This window comes from Aplidium turbinatum, chromosome 2 (genome assembly GCF_918807975.1).
Source record: "Aplidium turbinatum chromosome 2, kaAplTurb1.1, whole genome shotgun sequence".
In the NCBI taxonomy this organism is placed as follows: Eukaryota; Metazoa; Chordata; class Ascidiacea; order Aplousobranchia; family Polyclinidae; genus Aplidium; species Aplidium turbinatum.
In genome coordinates, this window is record NC_137473.1 from 15908918 (window position 1) to 15930309 (window position 21392).

A 21392-nucleotide genomic window follows, 5' to 3' on the forward strand; every position below is an offset into this window, starting at 1 on the left:
TGTAGGCTATCTAGATTGGTCTCAGGTTAGCCAATGCTGTGTATTGTAAAGTCTTCGAACCAGAGACGCAGGCCCGGTTACAGGAATCGACAAGACGAAGTTTGCCTTGTGCTGATAGCCAGGAAGAACTCTCCTTTCTACAAAATATTGTAGTTTTTTTCCTATAGCTTGTTTCATGCACTAAATACCGCAGACTGAGCTGTCTTCGAAATACAAACCGGAGAGTTGTAGTATAGTAGGTTGCACGCCGGAGAGTTGGACCATTTCTTCGTTCACAAAGCCTTATCCGATTGAGCTATCAGCCAAACTTGTTTGTCTGGTATTTTTCAATTTTTGTACTTTATTTTGACGCAAACTAACCATGGCATTTACCTACAGGCCCATTTACGGTACTTTAATCTCACACCAATCTAAACGTTTAATGATAGTTTCATGCACCTAATAACTTCGAGAAATCCATGGTTTACGATAAACATTTCTCTACCGACTTCTCCATATCTGCAAACTAAGTCATTGGGAGTATAAATGCAAGACTTCATCTTGAGCACCAAATGGTGGAGAAACTCTGGCTGTACAAGTTGGAAAATTGATACCTAAAAAAAGCATTGTAGTTTAGCAGCTGAAAGCCATGTTCTTACAAACGTTTTCTAAAATAACAAATTTCAAGAATACAAAAATAATACAATTAAAACAACGTTTTGTTTTTGTATTGGATTCATCTAGAAATTTGAACAAATTCGCTTTGTGGCGCGCTAAAACCAAAATTCTCAAACATTTGAGAACACCAAAAACACCACCAAAGTAAAATTTGCAATTGAGCATCTTTGCTCCATGTTTTTAAACATTTCATCTAGAGGTATTGAAAAAAAAAATTTTCAGCAAAACATAATAAAACCCTTTCACTAATTAACTATTTAGCCCAAAATCTACCTAAAAATACAAAATTACATTTTATTTTGTCTTTAACGTCCGTAAGCTCCAATAGCAGTTAGCGGACTTGCAAGTTTTAAAAAAATGAAAGTAAGATAAACGCACTTTGAACGTTATGCCGCTTTCTGTAGTTGTAGGCTTCAGTAGGAGTTCACCTTTCGTTTTTGTTTCGAAGTATTCTGCCACCCAACATCAACAGCTTTTCTTTAACCCAGTGGTTCTCAACGGGGCGGTACCGCCACACAGAGGGCTTTTGGATTTTGCAGGGGGCGGTATGATTATCTCGGCTTAAGGGGGGGGGGCGTTTTGATTATTAAGGGCATTCTGGTTTAACCCATCTACCGACCAGCGTAACAATTTTGTCACATCATTGTCTGGTTAATTTACTCTACATGCTCGCATGATAGCCTAGGGACTTTGATGATAGCCAAACAATTTCTCTTACACCATCGTCGTATTTGATTGACCATTGACCAACTGTTTTGTTTACAAACGCTATCTATTTAAATTCATTAATTTTTCAGTACCGGTATGTCACAAAATCTGGTGAGTTCCATTATGACGTAACCACTACTACCAACAGTAGGCCTATACTGTTTTCATGCGTAATTAAATTGTTTTTGTTGGGAGGCGGTAAAATATCACCAGTTTATAAAGGGGCCGTTGGGCCAAAAAAGGTTGAGAAACACTGCTTTAACCGAACATTAAAAAGTTTAACACAAAAAGTTATTTTTACTTTTTAGTAACTTTTTGTAGAAAAATACCCACCTTTCGCAAAGTGCTCAGATTCACATAAATTGCCAATTCAGTTTTCAGAGAATCCGGTACCATTTGCAGACTGTTGACGTCATTATCACCAGTGAGCGTGCCGCGTGAACGAGAGAACCGGTACCAACGCAGCACTCTCTGCTGCATTGACTTGGGAATGTTCTTTGCCGTCATAAATTTCTTGGCGTGATCCTGCAAATGAAAGATTATAATAGAAGTTAGCTTACCTTTATGCTGCGAAATCCATCTTTTGCTTTAGCAGTTTGTAGTTTACTGGAGCAATGCGTGTGATGGTTGCACTGACGCTGCGCGGTGAACCAAAGACTATTTTTGTTGACTGTAGGTAAATATCCCACTGAGGTAAAAGTTTCCAAGAAAATATTTGTCCAGATACTAACTTAATAATACCACAAAAAAAGAGAATAGCCTATTAACTACGAAAAGATAGTAGGCCTATTGGCTACAATAATAATCGATATAGGCTCCCGTTTATTGACGTATCGATAATGATATATCGATTATAAACTTAGTATTACATTTTTCGTTCCCGACACGTTAATGACGAAAAATAAAATGATATGTTATGATAGTTGGTCAATAAGTTTCAACATTAGGAATGCAGAACTTTTATGGTTTATTTTGATAGAGCGAAAGGGTTTTGCAAAGGATTTTTTCATAGTGTTTTTTACTGATTAGGTCTATTATCAAGCTATACAAACCTTCAATTATAATACCGTACCAAACTAAAAACTTGTGCTCTACTGAACGTTTTGAAATCTAGTAGCCTACAAGTACAATCTAGCTATCACGTTCACAACTTACTGTCATTCTTTGGTAGGCTTGTTTGTTTTCGTTTTGAGTGGCAATTACGTTTCCAACTTGACCTGTCAGACAAATATTGTATATAAGCTACAGATGGTTTTGAATCTTTATCCTCGGACTGACAAAGCCTTGATAGATTATTCCTGGTAGTTTCGCATATTTAGAGGTTAGTATTTGACGCAGGGCCGGTTACCGAGATCGGCAGAGTGAAGTTTTTCGATTGTTGAAGTGTAGTTGCCGGGGAATTATTCCATTCACTAGATGCCGCTGAATGGAGAGTAGTCCTGAAATACGTTGTTCGAGAGCACACCTCGAGAGTCGAACCAGCCTTGCTTAATCTGGCAGCTTCTTCGTTCACAAAGTCATGCGCTAACCAACTGAGCTATTGGGGTGGACTTTATCTATTCAGCAGCGTAGCTATTTTTACGTAGGAAAAGACTCCAGAAATATAAATTACGTAAGCAAAACACCAAGTGAAAACAGAAAAATGTGGTAAAACGTAAATTTTGACAAAAATTATTTTCCTCGCTCAAATCAAAATTCACCAGACTAACGGGTGGCATTAAAACCGGAGCGTGTTTTAAATCTCTAGTGGATTTGAGGATAGGTTGAAGAAATTTGGTCACAGTAAAAATGCCGTAACCTTTTCTTACTTAAAACAGTTAAAAGACATTAATCAGCTTCATACTTATTAGAAATGACTGCAAATATCCTAACACATTCCACATGCAAATATGTAGTCTACAAGTGCTTGCAATGTTATTTGTGTCACAAGTTGCCCCGTTGTAAAGAGCCACAAAACTAAGAAATCTCTAACTGAGTTTGAGAAAGCTAAAAAAATTCCTTGTTATCAAAACAATGTATCTAAATATTTTCAGGGCAATTAGTTTACAAAAATGTATTTCAATAGCAATATTGCAAATGAAAGTAAGCTAGATAAGGTATTTATAGCTCATTTCAACTATGTTAGCTTCAGCAGTGCCGGTCTTTGGGGTGTGCAATCCGTGCGATCGCACAGGGCCCGCAAATTAGGGGGCCCGCAATTTACTCAGAAAATGCAGTAATTTTGTCATTTCCAATGGAAAAATTCAACAAGTAAATTCAACAAAGGAATTAGCAACAAGAAAACATAGAGACTCCACGGGTGCAACCTATTTCGTCCCATGAACATTTCGTACCCTGAAAAGATCGAGAAAAAAACAACAGAGCCGAAGTCGCTGATCGGAGTTGCAGCAAACATTTCAAAAATTCTCTCGATCTTTTTAGGCGACGAAATAGGTCGAAATTTGATTTTGTTACTCCGATTTCAGGGTACGAAATTGGGGTACGAATTTTTCAGGAGACGAAATAGGTTGCATCCAGACTCAACATAGAAACATAGCTTTATTTCCGAAAATTGCCAAAGAAAGCATGATCTTATCCTTTTGCTATGCCACCGGACAACACCATTTTACAGTAACATTCATGCCCAAATTTTGTTGAACATGCTCTCAGAATGTCTCAAATTCAAAGCAGTTTTTCAAAATTTTCTGGGGGAGGTCCCCCAGACCCTCCCTACCGCTGGGTGTCGTCTTCAGCGATCACGCCGTCAGGCTTCGTCTGCCGACCGTCAAACCACCCCCTCTCCTTTCAAAACACCTAGCTACACTACTGAATTGGATCATTCTCATTGGGGCCCGCAAAAGCATATTCCGCACAGGGACCGAAATACGCTAAGACCGGCACTGGCTTCAGCCCACATCTTATTGATTTTTTTGTTTGTTTGTTATATCCACTATCCAGGCTTTTACCCGGTGGTTGAAGTGTTAGAATAAGTGGAGGGGAAGTCAAGGAAGCCAGTCTTTGTGTCCACCTTCAGGCATGTCTAAGTGTCCTGCCAAAGACACAGCCGCATGCTCTTAAGCGATGTCAAACCGGTACCCTTTCGAGTGCCGTACTAGGGCTCTTACCACCCGGCTGTACAACGGATCTTACTGAGATCACTGACTAATAAAGCTCGCATCATATCGGATACATTTTACTACAAGTCTGAACTTAAAACAAGCTTCCAGACGAACAATGTAACCATTTTTGTCAGACATAGATCAATATAGCCTTTCATTTTTTGATAGGTCTACTCAGCAAATCGATACTTTTGTTGTGTTTAGCAACATTTGGCAACCGCTGAGATGTTTTGTTGGTATAGATTTTATAAAAAGAACATAACAATTTTTGGATGCAGCGTTCGTATGCCTAATCATAGATGCTCAGTTTGTTTCTTATTTCATTTCCAATGGACTACAAACAAAAGTCGTTTGACCTTTCAAGCAATTTGCTCGATGACAGAAAACAGTAGACCTAGGCATACAACTAGTCAACTACTCACCAACAACCGTAGCAAAAACAAAAATCCCCAAAAAGTAGGCCGCCATCGTGCATAAATATCTGTAAAATAAAGCACTGGTTTTAAATTAATATGAAACTGATAGTTTTGGGTGGCTCTGCCAAGAACAGCTTTAACTTGCCTAATCAGAGTATCGGTCTGAATCAAGTTAATTTAATCCAGAATCTGGTTCCATTATGCGGAAAAATTTGAGCTAAAAAATACGTTGGAGACAAAATAAAGATTAAGAAAATGGTATTTTTCACACAACTGCGTTAAACTACACAAATATGTTCACAAAAAGACATCTTATTGTTCGTAAAGCAACATCTATATGACGCAACAAACCCTTTTGTCAAGCAATAACGCAGCTTACTCGATATCAGTAGTTGGTGACTGCTTTTCTCCAATGGTTGTGAGTGTGAGGCACGACCAATAGAGAGAGTGAAGATATTTCCTTTGCAGTGTACTCCACTCTGACACATTTGCGGTGAAAGGATATGCCCAACCACGAGTTCCATCTACAATTTTTGCTTCAAATTAGTTTCCAGAAATCTGAACTAAAGTTGTATCACAACGTTAACCAAAAAAAAGCAATTGCTCGCGATTTCTATCAAAAAGGGTACCGGTAGTCGTTACACATGGTTGACGTATAGAATCTAATGTCACTTCATAACTAAGGGAATTGTTGATAAGCTAAGCTTTTATATGAAAGTTAAGTTACGCGTAGCAGGTTATTTAACATGTTAAGTAATACACAATGGACTACCACACGTTATTTCTCCACTTTTATGTTGTGTTTTCAAAATTGCTGTCATTATTAATCTTACGGGTCTTGTTTCGCATACTTGATAAAATGATAACTGCTTTCTTCAATGTAAATTACATAAAACCTGTGAAGCTGGGTTTTTTGTTTATTTTATAGGTTTTATTTAAATAATTGCAAAAATTTCACCAATGCATCCACATAAAGAAATTCAAAAATCATACCAAAAACAATAAAAATTCAATGTATTTCCATTCATTTCAAGCAACATCTTTTATTGTTAAATGTGGCAACCTGGTCTAGCATTACTATTCAAGTATCTGCGCAAACTGATAGTAAGAATAAGACCTTTTCAGTTTCGAAATACCTGTGGAGTCAACCAACTGTAGCTAACTAAGTAATATAAAATGAAAGTTTTGTAGGTTACAATGATTAGGCTTGAATTGTTTTTAACTTTAGACACATGATTGTTACTTTTACGGCCTTACTATTTGCGGTTACCTGAACCTTATTATACAGTATAGCCTGTATGAGTACTTGCCTTCAGAGATGCCTTTTGATTCGCTCACCATGAAGTAGAAACAAGCAAACCAATGCATTAGCATCATCAGTGTATGCACTAGAATTGCCACACGTAATACGGTGGGATAAGAGATAGCCCATTCAAGTTTCCTAAACAATTACGAAACATGTTATTTAACTAGCATTCTTGCTATTAACATGACACTTGAATTAATGTATGATGGTTTATAAATATTATGACATATACATTAAATTATGAAGACATTTGTCTGCATGTTTAATTGCAAATTACTCAAATATAGCATTTCCGCCTTATAGTAGCTCACTATAATTTTTTAAAGTGTTTTTTTGCATTGTTCTAGGTCACAACAACGAGAATCAGTTCATGATTGTCACTCACTAGCTGTGATTGCATTGACAATTGACATGCATTGCATGACAATAAAAATTAATTTGGAAATAAATTATGTTACAGTACACGAATATCCCTATGCAATAACCTTACCAAATAGAAGCATAAAAGTTACAATAAAATATTTCAAAACATCACTTTATGTTATTATCGCTTTAATGTCTAGTGACGTTAAAACCATGTAAAAAAGGCAACTTTTTGGATGTGTATTGCTCCAAATGTGTAAAATATAATACATCTGTTTTGATTTTTTTTTAGCCACGGCGATAGTCATAGTTACTGCATCAAGGTTTTTACACACCTGATAAATTCTTTTGCTCTAAACATTTTCAGGACTCTTGGAAGTCTCCACATTGGCAATTCTGACGTAATAAATGGGAAGGGAAGCAAGCAAATTACGTCAAGGATGAACCATCTTGATTTAACGTAGCGCTTCACCACGCGCACAACATCTGTCACCAAAAGCCCGTCTTCAAGGAAACCAGTTAAAGATTGCATTAAGATGTCGACAAGAAATATGATGTCGCAAATACAGTCCAAAGGCCGCCAGGAAACCTAAATGACAAACAGAATTTCGAGTTGTCCACGTTGGCGATTTTGCATTTACCAAAAGTCACCAAGACAGCTATGCTGTAAGCCTGTGGTAAGCAAGCTACCGTCGGTATTGCCTTTGAATTACAGGTTTTCGGTATAAAACTATATAGTATACTGTACTTCATCTTTCAATATTTACAATATTCTTATAACAATCTTGACTTGGTGAAGGGTGTTTTTATAATTCTATAGCGCTATGAGCCTAGACATACGTAGCAAAATTGCTTTGCTCTCAATCTTTTACTGTTTCGACCACAAAAATTGTTTCGAAAATGAAAAAAAAAAAAACAGTTTCGTATTATCCCTTGTTGGATAATAGGCTACGGTGACTTAAAAAACGAGCTTCAGAAAAGAAATGTGCTTCGTATGATCTTATCTTCAAACCGTATTTTGCCTGATTTCCAAAACAAGTTGAGCTTCTTCTTCTTCAATTGCCTTGCCTGAACCAGGCATCGACGGCCTCCGATGAATAATTAGACCAAATGTTCCTATTATATGTTGCATGGATGATTGTTTCTGTCTTGTCGTTAAATTGTTCCAGATGTGTTTGTCTTTGTCTGCCAGGTGCCCGCTTTCCAAAAATTTTACCAGTTAAAGAGAGATGCTCCAGTTTTTGCTTTCTTACTACATGGCCGAGAAATTTATATTGTCTGGTTTTCATACTTTTTAACAGAGTTCTGGTTTGGTTCACTTGGTGTAGAATTTCTTTATTTGTTTTCTTTGCCAGCCATGAAATGCGTTGCATTCTACGGAAGCACCACATTTCAAAAGCATTAATCTTTTCTGCCATTTTTGTTGAAATATTCCAGGTTTCAGAGTTGTAATGAAAAACAGGATAAATATAGCATTTTAAAACTCTAGATCTTGTTTTGAAAGAGATATTTTTATTGCAAAGAATTGGTTTCGTTTTTAAAATCAAATAGCGCTGTTGGTCTATCTATCATAGATTTGTGGTGCTTCCAGTGCTTTACACAGTTTTTGTCACAAAAAACAATAATTTTGTTATAATTGATAGGCTTAATCCTTAATGCTTGAACGCAAAGCAAGCTGTAGGCACTTCACGTCAAATTGATTTTAACCGTTTTCAATTCAATTATAAACGATTTGTGCAAATCACTTTACAGCAAAGCTACCTCGGAGCTGCAAGCCTATTAAAACCGTAATTGCGGGATTAGAGTACAGAAAAAATCTTGCATTAGTTCAATAGATTTCTAATAATTTGAAGTTTTGATTGATTGCTATTGAATATTAGCTTCAAGCGAATAGCCATACAAAACATCCAAAATCAATATTTTTTTGCAGATGCAAACAAATTAGAAATTTTTAGACGAGCATAAAACGAAACTGCCTTCTGCTGAAAGTTAAACGGCATCAAGCAAAAGTGTTAGATTACCAATTTCTTTTTTGGGGGGGGGGGGGCAAAATTTACACAAACCAACCAAAAAAGCTGCCGAATGCTCAGCATAAAAATATATTTAACATTTTGGAATTTTAAACTTTGTCATTTCGACGCAACATATATTATTTTGAATAAAAAAAAAATTGCGACAAATTTTGCCGGAATAACAGATGATTTCAAAACTAGGCCTACCCAAGTTTGAACTTATGCTGTGGACTACTTTTGATCTAGCTAAACATAGTAGGCCTAGTTGATTTGAAACAACACCTATCAATAGTTTTGTATGATGTTAAACAGATAGAACAGTTTCTCATCTTGTGCTTCTAGATAGCCAAAAAACGAACCGTGGTCGCATGCAATGTTTTTAACATTAAATAGTGACTAACGTTTTAATTCCAATCATATAGGCCTAGTTACAAATTAGTATTTCAAACTAAAAATAATTTTGTTTTATGATTAATCGGTTAAAAGCAGTAAATTGTGAACTGGCAGCGACCTAAGTTATTCAGCAAAAATCTAAATCACAAACAAGAGCATAGGTAGCCTAACAATAAAATATTTTCACAAAAAATCTTACGACAGGCAATAAGTTTGTGACATAGGAAAACGTATTCTGTAAAAAATACTGAAAACAAAATCCACACGAAGATAAAAACATTTGTAAGAGAATGAAACAAATTTTGAAAACTGTTAAAAATATTTGATTTGGATCAATCTAAGTCTATAATCAATTTCATCTCTTACAATTTGTTTGCAAGACAACAAATCAAAATGATGACTAACACTGTAAACTACAAGTGGTTAAAGAAGTTCAATTTAAATTCACAAATTCAATAATTTTTACACTTAAATGCGAGGAAAACTTTGTGGGTTTAACTGCTCGCTCCATTTTCTCATAATTTTTCAGCATGTTATTGCAACTAAATACTCACGGCTTCTCGTAATTGGGTGAAAGCTTGCCTAGCAATAAGCGACCACGCAAAGTAAAGGAAGGAAGCAGTAATAAGACCAAGCCACGCAATCAGATTGTTTCCTTCTGGATTGATGATCAGTTTTGTTCCTACACCACTGAAAATACGTCTTAGTAAAAATATATTGATAAACACTAATAATAACAACAATAATTAGTGGTAATGGTAAGAACTTATGATAGTTCTATTCTACTCAGCGTCAAGAAAATTATACAAACCAAAGTTTTAAGACCAATATTTAGCCAACAAGTATTTAATAGAACCTAGCAACCACACGGAATTTAACATAATATAATAACATGAAAATAAACTAAAAATTACAAACGTTTTCGGCCATACTCATGTTAGCCCTTATCAAGTAACCAACTGACCGATGTTGTACATAAATTGAAATTACACAACTCATCTACATAGCCTACACGGAATCGAAAAAAGGAACGCATAAGAATGAAACGGCAAAGCAGAGGAGAGGCAAAATCCAATGACGCTTAATTGCGCAAGGAAAAAACACAAATCAATGACGCAAAATTACGTGAAGATATTTAGCAGATAGGAGGCGTCTGCGGCGAACAACTGCCTATTGAGACAAAGATTGCAGGATGTTATGAGCAAAGCCTCGTGAATTTTAATATCAAATTTGTTGAAGCATTTATGCACAATTCTAAAAGACTCCAGGGATGGTTTATCGTTTGAACAAGTTTGGAAGTCGAGTTTTATCTTTAATGGCAGTTTTTCTGGAGAACAATTAAATCCAAATGCTCTCTCACTCTCGTAGACATAGCCTACCAATGCATGTACAGTCCGCGTCATGCAAACAAGTGAACTTGTACACGACATTTGAACACAGAAAGAAGAGAGTCTTAGATTTAAGCTGAAAATAATAACAACTATGTTTCATACACGGGAATAATATCACTGTTGAACTTCAATTTAATAAAACTATACATAATCTAGTTTAGACAATTTTTAGTTTATTTTCATGTTATTATATTATGTTAAATGTCGTGTGGCTGTTAGGTTTTATTTGTCTATTTGTTCAAGAAAATCACCACTTTACCAAAATTGAAGGAAATAGCTAAAATAGACCATCAACAAAAATGAACGTAAACGCTCAATAATAGCCAATTTCACAAAATTAAAATAGACGGTTTGTGTCTCATTCTGAATTTATTGGTGAGATTCAACCGGTTTTCACCGGATTGTTCATAAAGTTATAAAAGCATGCGGATCGGTTACAAGTTCCAAAAAGGTTGTTGTTGTTGTTGTTGTTGTTGTAGGTAACATACAGGGTAGGCTGTTCTATGCTTTGTAGCAATATAAAACCGATTTGAGGAAATTCAAGATTATTCAGCTGATTTGCATCTTGCATCTAACAAGCAATCTTGTGCAACCACCTTTTGATTCTATACTATGTAAAATCTGTGACAATTTGAAATCATATCTTGAAAACAGACTTCAATGTAGCCTACTAGAATCGGCAACATTAGGCCTGAAATTCTTACCGTGACCTGCGGTGTCCCACAAGGATCCATTCTTGGATCCTTATCATTTTTAATTTATATTAAAGATCTACCTAATGCCTCATTCTTTAAATCAACAATTTTTGCAGATGATACAAGTCTAACAATCTAACAAAAACTTAAAAACTCTTCAACCGATCACCAATAATGAAATATAAAAAATGGGCGCTTGGTTGAATTTTAGTTTCAAACTCTGATTGACAGTTGCGAATTATCTTTGAATGAATCTAATGTAAATTTGATGTTGGAACAAATACTGCAGTCATAAATGTGGTCTTTGATTGCACTGTTTTAGAAACTGAAAGTAACAAACATCTAGGAGTTTACTTCGACAACAGACTTAAGTGGGAGGTGCATTTGTCTAATTTTAAGATTACCCTCATCAGAGCTTGTGAAACTGCTTACAAACTAAGAAATATTGCGCCTACTGCAACTCTGCAAATGATATATTTCGCCTTATTTCATTCAAAAACTACAATATTCCATTTTAATTGAGGTAGAGCCTCCACAACACCATTCGCTCCAATTCGAACTATGCAAAACACCTTTATTAAAGCTTGCTTAGTTTCTCCTCTACACACCACAAGAAACTCCTCATATTCTAAATTAAATGTCCTTAAACTAAACGATATATTTAACCTTGAATGCGCTGTTTTTGTATATAAATCTGCTCACAACATGTTGTCTGGTGAATTTTCCGAATATTTTAAAAACCTAAATAAAGTTCATTACTACAACACCCGAAAGAAAATTAAATAGAAAATTTATCTACCAAATTGCAAATCGAATACAGACAAGAAAAAAATTGAATACCTATCTATAAAACTCTAGAGAATCATTCACACAAAACTTTAAACCATATCTTTAAATGTGTTATGTCAAACTAAATTAAAAATCACTTTCTTAAACAAGTCAATACAACAACTAGGCGTAGAAATTTTAATTGCTATCTTGTTCAGCCTATACCTCCACCTCGCTGCCTGTTATTCTAACTTTGGTTGTTTGTTTATTTATTTTTGTTTATGGTTTTCTTGTACTCTTGTTGTTATTACCTCTTCTTTTCGTAGATTTTTTTTGTATGATGATGGCAGCTGACTACGTTGACCCTGTGGCATTTCGCTGTCATCCAAGTACCAGCAGTCAGCACCACATCCAATGTATCTATATATTAATTAATGCATACGTGCTGTAGTGCTAAACCAAATAAAAAAGAATCTGAAACTACTATTCATTCAAATTAGACAAAGATGTTCATGTGCAATGAATAGAAGACGTACACGAAAACAACCATAGGTTATTAAAATTTAGTTCTCTGTATGTGCAAACGTTCTACTCAATTGTGAACAACACTGTTTATTTATTTTTTGTATCAAGCCGAAGTCGAATTCGGTCTTTTTCGAATCTGACTCCGGACACACCAAAATCCCTTTGACTCCACAACTCCGACTTCCCAGCCCCAGGGAATATACGATGTCCAATATGTGAAAGTAGCCTACTGTCTTTATAGGCAAGCAATAACAACAAAGTAGGCTATCAATATAACCATAACCTATACTACAATTTTTTTATTAAAAATACATGGAGAATCAGCAGAGCTCTATTTATGGCATATGCATTTCGCTCTTCTACTGTGGAGCATCATTAGTGCCCATGGCTTACTATATTACAGGCCTCCCAGACGCGCAGTGCCACCTAAAAACTGGAGGCGAGTGTTTTAAAATCACATTTAACGTGTAATTGGTACAGATCAATCATTTTACCATTTGCAAGCATTTTTACATTTCTGACTGTCGAACCTACTACTTCTACACAGAATAAATGTTGCTAGATATTGAAACAACATAAAACAACTGATTTTGCTATAGGTTGTGTAATGCTTAGAAAGCATGCAAAATTGCAATTTAACCAAATGTCAACAAAAGAAACTTAAAGTTTATCAACATGAAAATGTATGCATTACACTCAATTCAACAATATTCATAAACAAATATGCAGTTATATACTGTGAGCTTTGAGTTTTCAATTGAGTTTTACATTGCCAATTAATAAATTGTCAAAAGTTTTCTACCGATGCACTTCAGAAAAAGTTTGGCAAACTGTGCCAGGGCTCAGGGGGTGCATATTTTATTACTGCACAGCAAGTGCTTGAAAAAGTTGATATTTACAAAACCAAAGTTTTTCTTGGCATAGACAAAAACCTGTTAAAAAGTGCTAATGCTGGTGGTCACTCTTGCTTGAAATGTGATTTTTCTATGTCAGAAAACGTTTGCACAGTCTTTGAACACTTGGACAAATTAGAGGGCTCACTTCCTACAGATGTAAGATGACATTGTTGTATTGTCACAATCAAGGTGCAATGCCTCGCGATGGCTTGCTTTGTATCTTCAACGAGCGTGTTGTTTTGGTTGTAGAATTCTGGTGCGATGTGTTATTATCGGTTATGACCTGAAGTAACCTCTGAGTACGAAATCTGTATTATGTAAAATGTGTTTTCTGGAATCATTTTCCCTACGTGACATTCTAGAGACTTCTGTTGTTTACATTTAAATGCTGCTTGATAGAACAATGGTTCTTTATGATGTAACCTTACGTAACCTTCTCGAAGTTACTGGACTGAACAACCAACTATAAATAGTGGTGTAGTTTGTGTAATGGGTCATTCCATGCCAAACGTCCTGAAATTTTGAAACTTCCCAGTTTGACCCTCTCCAAATTTGCTGAAAATCGGACAAAAGGTTGGATAACATGATTGAGCTAAAAATTGAAAATTTTAGCTCAAAATCTATTGTACTTTTCAAATTTTGACATTTTTAAATTGAGTACACCCCTGCGCTGATGAGCGCTCAGTCATTTTCGGCCATTTTTAAACAAGCATATATCTCTCATTGCAAATTTAATCTACTTCATTTCTGGCAAAATGAGACACTTGTAGGTATATTACATGAGTCCAGTTTCAAAATTATATTGTCTCAAAGCATTTTGAAAATATGGAGGCCCCAAGTGTCCCCATTTTGATGCGAAGACAAATTTTGGACCATATTAAAAAAGCTGTAGCTTCCATACAAAACACAGCATTGCTCTCAAATTTATCCTGGAGGCTCCCCTTCTACTGGATTACAACTACATTGAATTTGGAAGGAAACCTTGCTGTGATTGAAAAGTTATTTCACGTCAAAATATGGACCAGCAGCAAATTTTGCTAAAATACGCCATCTTGTGGTGAAACAATGACCCCGTCAGACACTGTTTTGAAAAAAAATATTTTTTTCATCTGAAAGAGATATTCATGAGGAACTCATCTTCTGAGTTTCAACTTTGTTCCGCAACTATTAAGGGGTGAGATGCAGTGATGTTTAACCCCTCTTAATATCCATTTCAAGCAATGAGAAAAACATGAACATTAACTTTTAAGTTAGCCAATTGCACTTGTTGCATCGTAAATGACATAAACAACTACAGCATATTGTACAAAGGAAGCAAAGAACATTCAACCTAAAATGACTGGTTGCCTTGTAGGCTACTGGAATTTGACTTTCTTGTAAATGTAAAACTTGTAAATGTGTTTGCATGTTAATTTTCCTCCATGTTTGGGTCTTAACAACTTTTAATCTAAAGCATTTACAAAACTGAAATTTGGTATTCTGAGTAAGAAGCAGCCCTAGTTTTCATATCTACCATCACAATTGCCAATTTCAAATTAGTTTTAGAGATAGAACGTTTCAAAAATTGAAATTTTTTACATTTGAAAATTTTTTAGCAATTTTTGATGTCTGCTATCTCCCAAACCAATAGTCACAGAACTACCATTTTGCATATCATTAATCTATACTAGTTGGTAATTCACCCTCATGAAACTGACACCAAACAAAAGTGAAATTATTGAAGTTTGGAGGGTGCAAAGATGAAGCCCGAGCAAAAAAACTCAAAATGCGCCATCTTGTGGTTAATATTTGACACTGTGGACAGTCATTCAAAGAGTCGAAACTTTCAGGAAAAAATCTTCTTTGCCTAAGCTATAGACAGTTCAAGTTTGAAATATGTAACATAACTCCTTTAATAGTAAATGCAGCTGTGAAATCATGAGCTTGACCATCACATGCAAAAGTCTCGGGGGTGGGGGGAGGTAGGGTGGCTCTTATTTGGCAAAAAATGAAAAATTTGCTGAAGACACCCTTTTAAATGGTGAGGTTGTCAGAAAAAATAACTCCTGCAAAAGTCTTGAAATTGATTTAGGGATGATCCCATTGGCCCTCCCCCCCTAAAGTTCTGCGCCCTCCCCCAAAATACCATCTGCATATCTCAAAAACTGCTTGAGCTAGAGATATGGTTTTTGTGTCAAAAGATGCAGAAAACATGATTTTCTATCCGCTTTCTGAACAGTGATTGTGCCTATCTTGAGTAGAAAAGCAGTTATTTAGTAACCATATCTCTAGCTCAAGCAGTTTTGAGATATGCAGAATTGCAGATGGTATTTTGGGGGAGGGCGCAGAACTTTAGGGGGGGAGGGCCAATGGAACCATCCCTAAATCAATTTCAAGACTTTTGCAGGAGTTATTTTTTCTGACAACCTCACCATTTAAAAGGGTGTCCTCAGCAAAATTTTCTTTTTTTGCCAAATAAAAGCCACCCTACCTCCCCCCACCCCCAAGACTTTTGCATGTGATGGTCAAGCTCATGATTTCACAGCTGCATTTACTATTAAAGGAGTTAGGTTACAAATTTCAAACTTGAACTGTCTATAGCTTAGGCAAAGAAGATTTTTTCCTGAAAGTTTCGACTTTTTGAATGACTGTCCACAGTGTCAAATATTAACCACAAGATGGCGCATTTTGAGTTTTTTTGCTCGGGCTTCATCTTTGCACCCTCCAAACTTCAATAATTTCACTTTTGTTTGGTGTCAGTCTCATGAGGGTTAATTACCAACTAGTATAGATTAATGATATGCAAAATGGTAGTTCTGTGACTATTGGTTTGGGAGATAGCAGACATCAAAAATTGCTAAAAAATTTTCAAATGTAAAAAATTTCAATTTTTGAAACGTTCTATCTCTAAAACTAATTTAAAATTGGCAATTGTGATGGTAGATATGAAAACTAGGGCTGCTTCTTACTCAGAATACCAAATTTCAGTTTTGTAAATGCTTTAGATTAAAAGTTGTGAAGACCCAAACATGGAGGAAAATTAACATGCAAACACATTTACAAGTTTTACATTTACGAAAAAGTCAAATTCCAGAAGCCTACAAGGCAACCAGTCATTTTAGGTTGAATGTTCTTTGCTTCCTTTGTACAATATGCTGTAGTTGTTTATGTCATTTACGATACAACAAGTGCAATTGGCTAACTTAAAAGTTAATGTTCATGTTTTTCTCATTGCTTGAAATGGATATTAAGAGGGGTTAGACATCACTGCATCTCACCCCTTAATAGTTGCGGAACAAAGTTGAAACTCAGAAGATGAGTTCCTCATGAATATCTCTTTCAGATGAAAAAAATATTTTTTTTCAAAACAACGTCTGACGGGGTCATTTTTTCACCACAAGATGGCGTATTTTAGCAAAATTTGCTGCTGGTCCATATTTTGACGTGAAATAACTTTTTAATGACAGCAGTGTTTCCTTCCAAATTCAATGTAGTTGTAATCCAGTAGGAGGGGAGCCTCCAGGATAAATTTGATAGCAATGCTATGTTTTGTATGGAATCTACAGCTTTTTTAATATGGTCCAAAATTTGTCTTCGCATCAAAATGGGGACACTTTGAGCCTCCATATTTTCAAAATGCTTTAAGACAATATAATTTTGAAACTGGATTCATGTAATATACCTACAAGTGTCTCATTTTGTCAGAAATGAAGTAGATTAAATTTGCAATGAGAGAGATATGCTTGTTTAAAAATGGCCGAAAATGACTGAGCGCTCATCAGCGCAGGGGTGTACTCAATTTAAAAATGTCATAATTTGAAAAGTACAACAGATTTTGAGCTAAAATTTTCAATTTTTAGCTTAATCATGTTATCCAACCTTTTGTCCGATTTTCAGCAAATTTGGAGAGGGTCAAACTGGAGGGTCCAGGACGTTTGGCATGGAATGACCCTAATGATTATTATGATGATTATTATTGAGTTGGTTATGAGAGTTGTGTTATGAGTTGTGGATTGGTAGTTGATGCAGAAATTATTGGTGATTGAGACTTGAAGTAATTGAATACAAATAGATGAGAATTGGTGCTGATATAAATTGTGTTCAAAATTAGAGTTATTTGAGAAGCCGTTCGTTAAAGTTCTTCAAGAAGTCAGATTATCATTTTACTAGTAGAATTATTCGACATTTAATTGACTGCTTTTCGGTTTGACCCATTAAACTACGTCATTGAATCTTTCCAAGTCTTTTTCCTGCTAAGAGATAGAAAGAAATCGTGACATGTATATTGCTGGTTATGTTGTGCGAAACAGTAATTTTGATGTTGATGACACCGGTTTTTATTACAAAAAGTAGGCCTACGGTGCATGCATGAACAAAATAAATCGTGGGGGATTGACAATTCCTGGCGATAACGTCTGCCAGTGGGTGTTTTACAGCTACACACTTTTTCGAGAAGTGGCAAATGTAACTTGCCGTAAATCTCTATGTGTTCTTTTGCTTTGTGCAAGTAAACAGCATGCTGCAATCTTGTGCAATATTTTGTTTAACAATCATTCGCGCTTGTACACACCTCGTAGCAACAAGGAGGCAAAGCTAAAAGTTTTGAAACTACAGAACTGATGCTAATTTGTCTCACTTCCACAACGTAGGGCCCCATATGTTTTCTTGTTTTGATTGTGCTAGCACAGCGGTTCTCAGCCATGGAAACATTTTGAGATGGGCCACAGAATTATTTAAAAAATGCTAGATTCATTAAAAATTTTAGTTTCATTTGTTTCACTGTAGTTAATTTTGCACTTGTGCGTTACTTTAGTAGTTTTGATAGTGGTAACAATGACTGATGCTGCTGTTTTTTACTACAGAGTGGCAATTTTTGTTCTAATTATAAACTCGGTGGCATGTTGCAATCAATGCCTTGTATTGCACCATATACGAACCTTGATTTTAAGCTACTACAACAGTGTGAACAGGATAGTGGGTCCCAGAAACTTCTGCTTGGTAAAAATGGGCCACAAAAGAAAAAAGGTTGAGTATCACTGTGCTAGCATGTGGCTTTCGTATATTGCCAGAAGTGACAATTTATTAATTGGCAATGTAAAACTCAATTGAAAACTCAAAGCTCACAGCATATATAACTGCATATTTGTTTATGAATATTGTTGAATTGAGTGTAATGCATACATTTTCATGTTGATAAACTTTAAGTTTCTTTTGTTGACATTTGGTTAAATTGCAATTTTGCATGCTTTCTAAGCATTACACAACCTATAGCAAAATCAGTTGTTTTATGTTGTTTCAATATCTAACAACATTTATTCTGTGTAGAAGTAGTAGGTTCGACAGTCAAAAATGTAAAAATGGTTGCAAATGGTAAAATGATTGATCTGTACCAATTACACGTTAAACATGATTTTAAAACACTCGCCTCCAGTTTTTAGGTGGCACTGCGCGTCTGGGAGGCCTGTAATATAGTAAGCCATGTTAGTGCCTTATTCAAATAGAATCAATAAGTAGTCAGGAGATGCTTCGTAGTCAGGAGATCCCCTATCCTTAATGGAACCTATCCTACATACTAACTTAAGTCAGTAAAAATTATTATCAAACAATTATGTGGCCAAATCAACCGCTTCAGTTATCCAAAAAGCGATCGTATAAGCAAAAATTTTAGATCAATTTTTTCTTTACCTGGAAAACGATTCTTTATCGCTGTCTTTAATTGGAATTCCATCTGCATATTTGAATTCGTTTATATCGGTAACCGTCTTTTCAGTTTTACTTTCCTTAGCACATGACAGAGTCTTCAAGAAAGAATGGCGCGCATTTTCGTACTCTTCAGTACTCTGAACGTCTAACGGAAGTATTCTGCGCAGCCGTCTTGTTGCCTGTTAGATACAATACAGACTAGCCTATTACTTTTTATCATAAAGAATGACTTTCGGTCAAGAAACTTATCATGTACTAGGCGGTCAAATAAAAAATTTGATTTTCATCTACCTTTTAATTTTAGCCAGACACCGAGCTAAATCTTTGAAAAACGGCAACTCTGATCTACGTCTGAGTGTGTCAAGTTTGTTACATGCATCTTAAATGTTGACGAAAAGTAACCACAACAAAACAATTGGTCACCATAGTTTTACAAAGTACTGCGTGCTTAGTAGAATATAGGATAACCCGAAGGCTATCTTGATTTCTTATGACCTCTTAAACATGTTGACCTCTATTTGTCACTCAAGCTTGTTAATAGAATATGGTATTCTATATTACAGAATAAACTGCATGTCTTTAAATTGAACTTTTTCAAGATGTTGTCTGTTGTAGCTTATGGGTTATATTCCTCACCTCTAAGGTCTTTGACACTTTCGACCAAGTCTTTTTTGCTTTTAGATTCGGAACTCGAGACTCCGACTGACTGGACAAAGATATAGTTTCAATTCTGGAGTCCACCATTTGGCAATTTGTTTGCGTAAGTTCAATACAACTAAGGTTTTATTGGTTTTACTGCTGCTCTTATAATACAATGTTTGTTAACGTTAGTCAGTCATCAACGCAATTGCTGCTGCAAAAAACGTTGTAAATTGTTAGGGCTACAACATTCCTAGCGTGTGGAGCAATGCAATTATCTTTTTGAACAGAGCTGTGGTTTTGATCGACGTTTAGTAAAATAAATCAAATAAATTCGCTCTTAGTGAGAGAAAACAGATCTTAAAGCAACAAATCGATTTTTGTTTTCTACACTTGTGACCACAAAGATATACAAAAGAATCAGACAACATGTCTGGCCATTTATAATTTGGACAAGACAGTGATGTTTGAAATGCATTCTTCTATCTTGCTTCTGAGGCAGAGAAATCTGCTTTGATTGAATTCGATCGTTAGGCTTCGTGAATTCTTTCAGTAGGCTTCTATACGTATATAGCATGTTTATCTAATGAAAAACCTTTCAAAATGCAAGAATTTTCTTTCAAGAGTTGAGGCCGTATCAAAGATCTAAGTTATAAATGAATATTTTTCGTACTTTCCAAAAGTCAACACTTTCATACGGTAAATAATGACGTAGACAAAACGAAAATTTCGGGTGACAAAAGTAACTTTGGAGAAAAAATCTCATTCAACATGAATTACAATGGTATTAAAATGTAATAGTATCAAAACAAATTTTTAGCAGTAGGCGATTGTCTCACCGCTAAAAAGCTGCTACTTTTTTACCAAGGTAGTGGAGAGGCGAGACATTTGTTTTAGTCGTACTTTCGCTGCTTTCCGATAGTACAATAAAAAAATCATTTTAAGATTTTCAAAGTTACGAGAGTGCGCTACTTTTAAAGCAGCGGTGCCCACCTCTGCTATAAGTTATCGCTCAAGCGCGAGCATGAATTAAGAAAGTCTCTAATATTCTTACTACTTTTGCCACCCACGCAGGGCAGTCAGATTAAGTAAGAATACGTTTTCAGCATTAGGTTAAATTTTAACGATAGATCATTACATTTAATAAACGCGTTTGCGTTGTAATTTATTTGTAGCCTACCTATATTTAGGTAATTTATTTATTAGTTTAACGGTTTATTTATTAGTCATTTTATGCTTTTCAGTAAATAGTATATAAAGTTTTCTAAAGTAGCCTAGTTTTGATACGAGAAAGTTAAATCTTAAAATATTTGGTGGACTTGATTTTTATCTGTTTTTTTATAAGGTTCGTATACTGATGACATATTTTTTCTAAGTAGCTACAATATGCTGCTGTAAACTATTATTTTCAAATCACTGCATCTATTTCAAAGAAGGATCCTAAACATTTGCATTTTCTAGAAATGCAAACTATAACGTAGCCTTATAATCTGAATTAAGATACATTAAATTATGCTTATTATTCAACCTCCAGTTTAAAGTGAACAAAGGTAAACCAAGTAACGAATCCACCAGCTAACATGTCGCTTGCATTTATTGTGTGGGAAACCAATATGTAGCACATACGCTGCACATATCTTTTCACTAAAAATTTATTTATATTTTTATTGAATGACTTCTCGAATTTTTGCTTTTCTGAAGTCTAGACTTCAGAAAGTTTTTTTTTTTATCGCAAACCAGATCATTTAGGCAGGCTCATCCAACAACGGTTGTTACTTAAAAAGTATCAAAATAAATACTGACTCAAAATCTCTCATTGTTCTCTTATATTCCACACAAATGC

The 21392-nt window shown here is 35.3% G+C and overlaps 1 protein-coding gene across 1 annotated transcript in view; it reads right to left on the minus strand.

Annotated features, from left to right (window-relative positions):
- The window catches only part of LOC145788367 (cyclic nucleotide-gated channel alpha-3-like), a 27882-nt gene extending 8228 nt beyond the window's left edge, over positions 1 to 19654 (minus strand). Inside the window, exons 1-10 of the mRNA XM_082600141.1 lie at positions 19547 to 19654; positions 18893 to 19089; positions 9508 to 9643; positions 6884 to 7137; positions 6190 to 6320; positions 5259 to 5403; positions 4886 to 4944; positions 2521 to 2582; positions 1699 to 1890; positions 439 to 593 (exon numbers count right to left, since the gene is read on the minus strand). Of these exons, the coding sequence (XP_082456267.1) occupies positions 439 to 593; positions 1699 to 1890; positions 2521 to 2582; positions 4886 to 4944; positions 5259 to 5403; positions 6190 to 6320; positions 6884 to 7137; positions 9508 to 9643; positions 18893 to 19089; positions 19547 to 19654 (1439 nt within the window). The remainder of the gene's footprint in view (positions 1 to 438; positions 594 to 1698; positions 1891 to 2520; positions 2583 to 4885; positions 4945 to 5258; positions 5404 to 6189; positions 6321 to 6883; positions 7138 to 9507; positions 9644 to 18892; positions 19090 to 19546) is intronic.
- Between the last annotated feature and the right edge of the window lie 1738 nt (positions 19655 to 21392).